Source organism: Cervus canadensis, chromosome 22 (genome assembly GCF_019320065.1).
Source record: "Cervus canadensis isolate Bull #8, Minnesota chromosome 22, ASM1932006v1, whole genome shotgun sequence".
In the NCBI taxonomy this organism is placed as follows: domain Eukaryota; kingdom Metazoa; phylum Chordata; class Mammalia; order Artiodactyla; family Cervidae; genus Cervus; species Cervus canadensis.
Genome location: NC_057407.1, coordinates 8,873,774 through 8,885,054, shown reverse-complemented (window position 1 = coordinate 8,885,054; position 11,281 = coordinate 8,873,774). Strand labels below are relative to the sequence as shown.

The window sequence follows — 11,281 nt, the reverse complement described above, 5'->3', positions numbered from 1 at the left end:
AGCACAGCCCCAACCCTCCCACCTCTTGTACCACCACCCTGGACACCTTGGGTCCTCCTCCACATCAGGCCCGGTACTTGACTCACTGACAAAGCCTGCTGACCTCCCAGCCAGGGGCCAATTACATCTCCCTTCTCAGGGACTGAAATGAAATACATTCATTTTTTGTTGCTGTAAGCAGTGTTCACATATGTGTGTTCATGGTCAGGTCCGGGGCATGGAGGGACCTGAGAATAAAATGCTGTCCTGGTTCTCTTAGCCTGCTGCCTGCCCCCCCCCCTCCCCTCCTGGTTGTTACAGGAGGTTGTTGTAATGGTTGTTACAGAAATAACAACCATTTCTGTACTGTGCATTTGTGATCTCACACACACACACACATACACACACACACACACACACACACACACGAGGGCTCCCAGAGGTAAAGATCTGGCCCCTCTAAGTGAGAGGACACAAGTGAAATTAAAGCTTGGAGGAAGTTGTTTTCAGAAGACTTTACTTTCTCAGAATCCAAAAGCCTGAGCCAGGGAGGACACGCATAGGATTCTTCCACGGGCTCGCAATTTACCCAAGATTGAGTAGCGGGAGGAACGGAATAGCTTTCTTAATGTATTTTCCCAGCTTCTTACGAAATCGTCTAAATCTCCCAACACTCTGCAACTGTGAACCAGGAAGAGCCAGGTTACTTGTGGGAAAGGGAACCAGGGTTAAGAGCAGACCCATCTGAACCATACACCAGCTCCCAGGCCCACACTAGGAGATTTGGGGCCCCAGGGTGCCCTCTGGCTGCAACCTTTGAAGCACAAGGTTGAATCCCGACACCTATAGACAGAACAGCAAACTGAGGCCCTCGAGTGACAAGGGGCTCCCCAGGGTCACAGGCCCATCCCAGCGAAGGTGGAAGGGAGCTGGGGCTAAAACATCATTACTCGAGTCAGTGCCTCTCAAATCGTCAGAATCCCCTGAAGGCCTTGTGAAAAGATAAATGGCTGCACCCCACCCCAGAGTCTGAATCAGGAGGTCTGAGTTGGGCTGAGAATCTGCATCTCTGTCCGTTCCTAAGTGCGGACCCCACTAGAGAACCACTGCTCTAAGAGACACAACCACTGCTGGAGACCTGGGGCTCGTGGGAGGGAGTGGCCAGGGTACGAGTGCCCGCCTCTGCCCTGGATGGGGAAGGGGGTTTTGGTCCTAAGGATGTTCCACAACCCATCACCCTAGCAGTTCCTGCAGTACAGAAGGAGCCACTCACCTCCTCACAGGTGATGTTTATTTTGCCTTTCACTGCGTCCAGAGTGACTGTCCCCACACACTGCTTCACCAGCTGGAAGGAGAGGCTGGAGGTCAAACTGGAACCGCCGGGCCATAATCTTTCAGGCTCAGCCCAGGGACTAAAATGCCCTTTGTCCAGCAGCTTGGGAAGCATTCACCGGCATCCCCAGCCCCCAGGCTCACCCCATTCTCCTTGAAGTCACACTGCTCTGGGGGCTGCTGGCTCGTCCTGGGACACACGGTCTCCTTCACCCTGAAGCTCACAGGCTTCGGGACATTTGGGTTCTCATCCTGATCCAGGAATAAAATGGGGAGACTGGGCTCGGGCTCATGTTTCCTTCTCTGATCTGTCTCCCTGCCGCCACCCGGACGGCAACCTCTCGAGCCCCCTGCGTGTCTGGCCCTGGGCTTGGTGCTGGGAGCCCAGGGGAGGGACAGAGCCTGTCCCCGGCCTCACGGGCACCCAGAGAGCAGGAGCGGACCACACGGCAGCGCTGAGGGCAGAGCCTCCGCGCAGAGGGGCTGAGGGAGGTCAGGGCTGCCTGCAGGGAGAGCCCTTGTATCTGGAACCTCCAGGCTGACAGAGGCCTCCCTGGCAGGGAGACACCGCGGTGCAGAGGGGGCTTCAGCAGGGACATCACCTCACAGAGCCTGTGACCCCTCCATTCCTGGAGCTCCCGGAAGTCCTGGGAGCCAGGTGTGCAGGGCGCCTGATCCCGCAGCAGAGATGCTAAGGCAGGAAGCCTGGGGCTGGCAGGGGACCCAGGTCTGGGAAGGTTTCCTAAAAGAGGTGGGAACCCACCAAGTGGGAGAAGTGCCTTCCTGACAGGAGGTACAGCCTGAGTGAAGGGGGCAACAGTGTGGCCAAGGATGTCAGGAGACAGATCCCCTTCCCAGCCCCCTCCCCAACTCACGTCCTGCTCTGGAGGCGGGTCTAGCTCCAGGAGGCGGTAGAGATTAGCTTCTGAGGACTGCTCATTGAACTGATCCACAGCGCGAAGCACAGCTCTCCTGTAGCTGAGGGCCTGGGCGCTGGCCGAGGGCAGCACTAGTCCCAGCAGCAGTAGCCACAGTGACCACCGTCCCAGGGAGAGGCTGGCCCTCTGGGTCTCCATGGTCCCCAATTTGCCACCTCCAAGACTGCAGGATTGGCCTTTATGCTCAGCCTGGGCCTAATGCAATGGCTCAACCAGGAGTCTTCCTGACCTGCCCCATCTCTGCCCTCCTCCCAGGGTGTGAGGTGGACTTGCCTCAGCCCCTGCTGTTGCTTCATGGAATTTCTGAGCAGTAGGCAGGGAGGCCCCTGTGCAAGGTGAAGAAATGATTTCTCCATCTCCTGACAACCTCTTGGCCTTTCCTGGACCCCATGAGGAGTGTCACAGGCAGTCTTGCTCCAGAGGATTAAGTCCTCCAGGAGATGGAGGGGCCAGGCACTATCTATATCCCCTCTGCCTCCACACCTCAGGATTCAGTGTAAAGGAGTGTATTTGCTATTCAACCTGCTTCACTGACTACGTTAAAGACTTTGACTGTGAGGACCATAACAAGCTGTGGAAAATTCTTAAAGAGATGGGAATACCAGACCACCTGACCTGCCTCCTGAGAAACCTGTATGCAGGTCAAGAAGTAACAGTTAGAACTGGACATGGAACAATGGGCTGATTCCAAATTGGGAAAGGAGTACATCCAGGCTGTATATTGTCACCCTGCTTATATAACTTATATGCAGAGTACATCATGCAAAACACTGGGCCAGATAAAGCACTAGCTAGAATCAAGGTTGCCCGGAGAAATATCAGTAATCTCAGATATGCAAATGATAACCACCCTTACGGCAGGAAGTGAAGAGGAACTAAAGAGCCACTTGATGAAAGTGAAAGAGGAGAGTGAAAAACAGGTTTAAAACTCAACATTCAAAAAATTAAGATCATGGTATCTGGTCACATCACTTCATGGCAAGTAGATGGGGAAACAGTGGAAACATTGACAGACTTTATTTTCTTGGGCTCCAAAATCACTGTGAGTGGTGACTGCAACCATGAAATTAAAAGACGCTTGCTCCTTGGAAGAAAAGCTATGACAAACCTAGATAGCGTATTTATTTTTTTTTTTTTTAGATAGCGTATTTAAAAGCAGAGACATTACTTTGCTGGCAAAGGTCCATCTAGTCAAAGCCATGGTTTTTCCAGTAGTCATGTATGGATGTAAAAGTTGGACTATAAAGAAGGCTGAGCAGCAAAGAATTGGTGCTTTCGAACCGTGGTGTTGGAGAAGACTCTTGAGAGTCCCTTGGACTGAAAGATCAAACCAGTCAATCCTAAAGGAAATCAGCCCTGAATATTCATTGGAAGAACTGATGCTGAAACTGAAGCTCCATTATTTTGGCCACCTGATGAGAAGAGCAGACTCACTGGAAAAGACGTTGATACTGGAAAGATTGAAGGTGGGAGGAGAAGGGGACAACGGAGGACAAGATGGTTGGATGGCTCAATGGACATGAGTTTGAGCAAACTCTGGGAGACAGTGAAGGACAGGGAAGCCTGGCGTCCATGGGGTCACAAAGAGTAGGACACAACTGAGTGACTGAACAACAACCCCTCCTGTAGGGCACCCAGTAGGCACAGAGGTAAAGTTGGATGAGTGGATGACAGCTCCAATCCCTTTTACAGTCTCACCCATCCAGCCTGTGCTTAGGCAGTCACAAGGTCAGACCATCCTCTTCTTTCTGCAACCCTCAGCCAGTCAGGGTGTCGGCTTCACCTGTCCCCTCTCCTACTCTTCTCCTCTGCCTTCCTCACACTAAAGATGTCAGCAGTTGTGGTCTGTTGGCTACACTCAACCTCTTTATCTTCACAGGCGCTGGGGAAACACTGTGTCTTCCTGAAAATGCCCTCTGCCCATCTCCCCTTGTCCCTGCCCTCCTGGGTCCCCTCCAACTCCGTGGGGGCTCCTGCTGACTCTCCTCCAAGGATTCTCCTCTTAGGAGGCAGGGCTGGCTCAGGTGCATCCAGGCTGCTTCTCCTCCCAGTCCTCACACATTCCTGGGGACGGCCCTTCTCAAGACACCAGTTTTCATGAACACGCATCACTGCTCTGTCTCTGGGTTCAGGACTCCCATGAACATCCTAGTTGTCCACACTGGACTAATGGTGGGGTGCTGCTGCAGGAGCCCTAAGCTGGAAGCCTGGGAGCCCCGCCTGCTCCTTCTTCCTCCTGAGGACACTCCCCTGACCTCCCGCCACCGCTGCCCTGGGCCTACTCCGTCTTCTGTCCTCTCAGTGAAGCCACAACCTCCAGACTCCATGTTCTCTGATTTTCAGGTTCTCCCACACCACGATTCTCCCTGCATATCAATTTCTAGGTGCTAAGACAAAATGCTGATTTGACCATTGTATCCCCTGATTTCAGCATACACAGATTCCAGCTTGGCAGTCGGGTCTGAACCTTGACAATCCCATTGTCCACAGTGGGGACATCCCTCCAGTTCTCAGGTGTCAGGGTGCCCCACCCACCCCAACAACAAGCCACCTTGGAGCCTCCTGCTCTCCTCCCATCTCTGCACCTGATGCCTCTGCTTGACCTGCCTTCCACCTTGAGAAGCCTTCCCTGACCTCAACCACACAAGGAAACTCCTCCTCTTGGCTCGCAGAGATTTCAGGACATCCCTTCTGATTTGACCTCAGTGACTCGCTGCCCAGTGCTCTGGTTGGACACTGGTGGGGGCGGGGGGGAAGCGGGGGCCACTGGGAGGACAAGAGAGCACAGCTGGGAGAAACAGTGTGCCCAAGGGACAGAGGAGTCCTGAGACCATGAAGCCGATTCTAATCCATCACCAGCATCACTAATCCATTCTAATCCTCATGTGCCCAGGAGGCCTGGGGTGGCTCGTGGACTCAGTTGCCCTGTGGGACCCCTGGGGGCTTGGCCAGGCCGCCTTGGATGGTGGCAGCCTGGATGGACAGTGCTGGATGCCCGCTCAGTCTTGGAGAAAGAAAGAAAGTTGAGCTTTGTGAAACCTGGTTACACAACCCAGATATTGCCTTGGTCAAGCTGTATCCTTTTCCCAAGTCAGAGGAGGAAGGGGAGATGATTACAATAGAAAATAGCTAGCAATACACATGGTTACTGAAATTCCAACTCTATGGGCCTCTTGACCTCCTGTACCACTCCGACCACTTTGTGAAACCCTCAATGCCCCTTGGCTTACTGCACTGCCCCGACCCCACCCCGCTCTGCACCACCACCCTGGACTCCTAAGGCCCTTCTCTCTTATCTGCACATCAAGCCCCATATCTGACCTGTCTGAGACGAGTGGACGGACCCTGCACCGCTCCGCTGTCATCACAGCCTGTGTTCTCTAGAAGCAGGACCTCGGCAGGAAATTAAGGGGCATGTGAACTTTGAGGGGGGTGGTCATAAGGAGGGAGGGAGAGGGGAGGAGAGGGAAGAGGAAGGAGCTGAGCAGAGAGGTGCTCACCTCGAGACAAGCCTCAGCCTCACCCACAAAAACCCTGGAACTGAAAGTGCACCCCTGCTTTAGGACTGACTGAGGTGGGGGCCGGGCTTTTTTGTCCCCTCACAGTCACATCCACAGGCCGAGCGCAGAGAGGACACAAGCCAAGCATGCCGTGAACTGATGCTCAGTGCCATTCATGAAATAGTCTGCTACCTATTTTCTCAGAGGTAAAACGTCAAAAAGGTCAAGCAGCAGACTATCTCACCAATCACTGGAGAAGGCACTGATAAGGCCTGCAGACCTCTCTGCCCGGAACCAGTTCTGTCTCCTTCTCACGGGTTGAGATGGAAAAATTGTTTGCATCATTTCCTTTCTGCTATCAGTGGTCACATATGCATGTTTAGGGCCTGGTCCATAGCAAGGGACATATGGTCAACACTGATGCAAAACTGGACAGACAGGACAGACCTGAGGCTGGGGACCTCAGGCAGAGGTGTGACACTTCTGGGAGTGGGCCACCCAAGGAGGGAGGAAGAAGAGGTGTTTTTCCATCAAGTCCCCTCAGTGGTTAGTTGAAGCTGCTCCCTGGATTCAAACTCCCCAGTTCTTCCAGTCTGCCACAGAGCAAAGGTCAGCTAGAGAATGGGGAGTGGGCAGGACATGGGCAGTGTCTGAAACACACAGGCTAGTAGACATGTGATCTGTGTGTCACTCTGTCTCTCACACCCTCATGCAGAGCTCTTCACACTGATGGACAAGATGCTTGTATTTAATGGTGTAAATTTTGTACCATCCACGACCCAGACAATGGGTCACAATCACGACAATGGTGTGATCACTCACACTCACCTAGAGCCAGACATCCTGGAATGTGAAGTCAAGTGGGCCTTAGGAAGCATCACTACAAACAAAGCTAGTGGAGGTGATGGAGTTCCAGTTGAGCTATTTCAAATCCTGAAAGATGATGCTGTGAAAGTGCTGCACTCAAATGTCAGCAAATTTGGAAAACTCAGCAGTGGCCATAGGACTGGAAAAGCTCAGTTTTCATTCCAATCCCTAAGAAAGGCAATCCCAAAGAATGCTCAAACTACCACACAATTGCACTCATCTCACACGCTAGTAAAATAATGCTCAAAATTCTCCAAGCCAAGCTTCAGCAATATGTGAGCCATGAACTTCCAGATGTTCAAGCTGGTTTTAGAAAAGGCAGAGGAACCAGAGATCAAATTGCCAATATCCACTGGATCATCGAAAAAGCAAGAGAGTTCCAGAAAAATATCTATTTCTGCTTTACTGACTATGCCAAAGCCTTTGACTGTGTGGATCACAATAAACTGTGGAAAATTCTGAAGGAGATGGGAATACCAGACCACCTGACCTGCCTCTTGAGAAACCTGTATGCAGGTCAGGAAGCAACAGTTAGAACTGGACATGGAGCAACAGACTGGTTCCAAATAGAAAAATGAGTATGTCAAAGCTGTATACTGTCACCCTGCTTATTTAACTTATATGCAGAGTACATCACGAGAAATGCTGGGCTGGAGGAAGCACAAGCTGGAATCAAGATTGCCAGAAGAAATATCAATAACCTCAGATATGCAGATGACACCACCCTTATGGCAGAAAGTGAAGAACTAAAGAGCCTCTTGATGAAAGTGAAAGAGGAGAGTGAAAAAGTTAGCTTAAAGCTCAACATTCAGAAAACTAAGACCACAGCATCTGATCCTATCACCTCATGGCAAATAGATGGGAAAACAGCGGAAATAGTGGATGACTTTATTTTTTTGGGCTCCAAAATCACTGCAGATGGTACGTGTAGCCATGAAATTAAAAGACGCTTACTTCTTGGAAGGAAAGTTATAACCAACCTAGACAGCATATTAAAAAGCAGAGACAAAAATAAAAAATAAAAAGCAGAGACATTACTTTGTCAACAAAGGTCCATCTAGTCAAGGCTATGGTTTTTCCAGTAGTCATGTACGAATGTGAGAGTAGGACTATAAAGAAAGCTGAGTGCAGAAGAACTGATGCTTTTGAATTGCAGTGTTGGAGAAGACTCTTCAGAGTCCCTTGGATTACAATGAGATCCAACCAGTTCATCCTAAGGGAGATCAGTCCTGGGTGTTCATTGGAAGGACAGATGTTGAAGCTGAAACTCCAATATTTTGGCCACCTAATGTGAGGAGCTGACTCATTTGAAAAGACCCTGATTCTGGGAAGGATTGAAGGCAGGAGAAGGGGACGACAGAGGATGAGATGGTTGGATGGCATCACCCACTCAATAGACACAGGTTTGGGTAGACTCCAGCAGCTGGTGATGGACAGGGAGGCCTGGCATTCTGTGGGTCATGGGTCGGACACGACTGAGCGGCTGAACTGAACTGAACTGATCCCTAAACACAAGCCCACCACTTCAACCCGGGACCCAGCTGAAGAGAGAGCGATGTGTCTCAGTGCCACAGGAAAAGCCAGGAGGGATAGGCTATCTCAAAATTAAGACTGTGGAGGGCGGAGGTACGTCCTGGGCATTGCACCTGCAGGTTTATCCCTGAGACCTAACTGTGACTCTGTGAGTGTTTAACAAGGTGAGAATCCTGGCCCTTCATGGACTGTCAGCGCCACGTGAGCTGGAGCAGCAGCCCCACCAACACTGCACACACAGCAGGTCTCCTTACGTCCTACTGGGTGTTGGAGGAGGAGGGCAGGGGCGGGTGAAGGGCTCGGGAGGGACCCGAGGGTGGAGATGCTGTCCTGGAGCTCCTGGGGCTGCTGCCTCCCCTGTGCCCTCCTGGAAGGAGCAGGGGCCTCACGCTTCTCCGAGTTCACAGGAGTGATTACACACACATACACAGACACAAGCACACAGGAGTGATCACACACATACGCATACAGGAGTGATCAAACACATACACACACAAAAACACACACACAGACAGACACACACACATCCACACACCCGACACAGAGGGCCTCCCAGAGTAAACAACTCAGTCATGATAAGTGGGAGAAGGGGAGACAATTTAAACTGAGGTCTGGAGGAAGTTGTTCTCACAAGAGTTTATTTCTCAGAGTCCAGAAGTCTTTACCAGGGCCGGCAGACCCTTAGGACTCTTTCCTGGGCCCACAATTTACCCAATTAATCTGATTATTGGGACAATAATTGGGCCATACCTCTTCCAACCACGTACTATCTTCTTAAAGAGCCTTCGAAGTCCCCTGACACTCTGGGGCTGTGCAATGAGAAGAAACAGGTTACTGTGGAGGGAGGGACCCGGGGTAAGACCAAAACCCTCCCCACTTGGACATCCCCACTAACTGGGCAACTTCAGGAGGTTTTAGGGCCCAGGCACCCTCTGGCTGCAACCGTTGGAGCTTCTGGTTGAATCTCCACACCACAGACATATGAGGAATCTGAGACATAGGGCTTTCTGGGGTCACAAGCCCATCCCAGCAAAGCTGGACAACAGCAGGGGCTGACAGCTCATGACTCAAGTCAGTGCCTCTCAAACTTCAGCACAGTCAGAATCCCCTGGAGGCCTTCTGAAAATACAAATGGCTGGACCCCACCCCAGAGTCAGATTCAGGAGGTCTCAGTGGGGCTGAGAATCTGCCTCTCTGTCAGTTCCCAGATACGGACTCCAGTAGAGAACCACCGCTCTAAGGGACGCAGCCCCAGGGCTGGAGACCTGGGGCTTGGGGGAGGGAGGGGCCGGGGTAGGAGGGCCTTTCTCTGCCCTGGATGGGGCAGCGGGTCATTGGTCCAAAGGATGTTTGACACACTACCCCCAGATGCTTCACAACCCAGGAGGGGTCACTCACCACAGCACAGGTGATGTCAAAGTTGCTCCCAACCTGGTCCAGGGTGACTGTCCCCACACACTCTTTCAGCAGCTGGAAGGGGAGGCTCCAGGTAAAACTGGAAACCCTGGGTCATAACCTCCCAGCTTCACCTCACCTCACACCCCAGGGGCTGGAGATCTTCCCTGAAGGCCCCTGCTCAGCTCCCTGAGAAGCATTTATCCCAGCCCTCAGCCTCCAGCCCCCAGGCTCACCCCATTCTCCTTGAAGTCACACTGCTCCGGGGGCTGCTGGCTCGTCCTGGGGCATACAGTCTCCTTCACCCTGAAGCTCACAGGCTTTCGAGCACTGTGGTCCTCCACCTGGTCAAAGATCAAAGTGGCGGGACTGGGCTCGGGCTCATGTTTCCTTCTCTGATCTGTCTCCCTGCCCCCACCTGGATGGCAGCCTCTCCAGCCCCCTGCGTGTCTGGCCCTGGGCTTGGTGCTGGGAGCCCAGGGGAGGGACAGAGCCCATCCCTGGCCTCACGAGCACCCAGAGAGCAGGAGCGGACCGCACAGCAGCGCTGAGGGCAGCGCCTCCCCGCAAAGGGGCTGAGGGAGGTCAGGGCCGCCTGCAGAGAGAGCCCTTGTACCTGGAACCTCCAGGCTGACAGAGGCCTCCCTGGCAGGGAGACACCGCGGTGCAGAGGGGGCTTCAGCAGGGACGTCGCCTCACAGAGCCTGTGACCCCCTCCATCCCTGGAGCTCCCAGAAGTCCTGGGAGCCAGGTATGCAGGGCGCCTGATCCCACAGCAGAGATGCTAAGGCAGGAAGCCTGGGGCTGGCAGGGAACCCAGGTCTGGGAAGGTTTTCTGGAAGAGGTGAGCCACCTAGAGGGCAAAGTGCCTTCCTGACAGGAGGTACAGCCTGAGTGAAGGGGGCGACAGTGTGGCCAAGGATGTCAGGAGACAGATCCCCTTCCCAGCCCCCTCCCCAACTCACATCCTGCTCTGGAGGTGGGTCTAGCTCCAGGAGGCGGTAGAGATTAGCTTCTGAGGACTTCTCATTGAGCTGATCCACAGCACGAAGCACGGCTTCCCTGTAGCTGGGGGCCTGGGCGCTGGCCGAGGGCAGCACTAATCCCAGCAGCAGTAGCCACAGTGACCACCTTCCCAGGGAGAGGCTGGCCCTCTGGGTCTCCATGATCCCCAGTCTGCCTCCTCCCAGCCCGAGGGACCCTTCTTTTATGCCCAGTCTGGGCCCTGATGCAAAGGCTCAACCAGGAGCCTCCCTGACCCACCCCATCCCTGCCCTTCTCCCAGGGTGTGAGCTGGACTTGCCTCAGCCCCTGCTGTTGCCTCACAGGACTGCAGGGCAGCGAGTGAATTTTGTCTTCTGTGCAAGGTGAAGAAATGGTTTCTCCATCTCCTACAATACCTTGGCCTCCCCTGGACCCCATGGGAAGTGTCACAGGCGGGCTTGCTCAAGAGGGTTGGGTCCTCAGGAGACAGGGGGACCACACACTGTCTACAACCCCTCTGACCCCACATTCTGGTCTCCTCAGGATTCAGGGTAAAGGAATGTATTCACCTTTCAACCTCCACATCTAGGCGCTGCCTGGCACCCGGTAGACAATCACTTAACACTTTAAGCATGGATAACAGTACCAACCCCTTCTAGAAGTACCCTTTCTACTTACATTTCCAGCCCGTCTCTAGGCAGACATCCATCCTACACTATTCAGTCCTCTGGAACCAACCCTCAGCCAGTCAGG

General features: G+C 53.1%; 1 protein-coding gene across 4 annotated transcripts; it reads right to left on the bottom strand.

Annotated features, from left to right (window-relative positions):
• Positions 1 to 479: 479 nt before the first annotated feature.
• On the bottom strand, positions 480 to 10,710 carry LOC122424254 (cathelicidin antimicrobial peptide). Of its 4 annotated transcripts, XM_043441830.1 has the most exons (6): positions 10,510 to 10,710; positions 9,781 to 9,888; positions 9,548 to 9,619; positions 8,900 to 8,958; positions 1,456 to 1,563; positions 1,253 to 1,324 (listed from the first exon to the last, which is right to left on the bottom strand). In XM_043441830.1, the coding sequence occupies exons 1-5, from the start codon at positions 10,708 to 10,710 to the stop codon at positions 1,533 to 1,535; spliced, it is 471 nt and encodes a 156-aa protein (XP_043297765.1). In that variant the 3' UTR covers positions 1,253 to 1,324; positions 1,456 to 1,532. The 4 variants fall into 4 exon arrangements, with proteins under 4 accessions (XP_043297764.1, XP_043297765.1, XP_043297763.1 ...); XM_043441829.1 differs by lacking the exons at positions 8,900 to 8,958; positions 9,548 to 9,619; positions 9,781 to 9,888; positions 10,510 to 10,710 and adding exons at positions 480 to 660; positions 2,187 to 2,389; XM_043441828.1 differs by lacking the exons at positions 1,253 to 1,324; positions 1,456 to 1,563 and having other exon boundaries at positions 8,771 to 8,958.
• Positions 10,711 to 11,281: the final 571 nt, after the last annotated feature.

Bases quoted from the DNA above. Each gene is read 5' to 3' on its own strand.
- LOC122424254 (XM_043441828.1), bottom strand. From the start codon at position 10,710: ATGGAGACCCAGAGGGCCAGCCTCTCCCTGGGAAGGTGGTCACTGTGG. The intron at 9,620-9,780 runs GTGAGCCTGGGG...CTCCCCTTCCAG, and splicing joins GTGACTTCAAGGAGAATGGG to CTGCTGAAAGAGTGTGTGGG. The intron at 8,959-9,547 runs GTGAGTGACCCC...CTCATTGCACAG, and splicing joins TTGACATCACCTGTGCTGTG to CCCCAGAGTGTCAGGGGACT.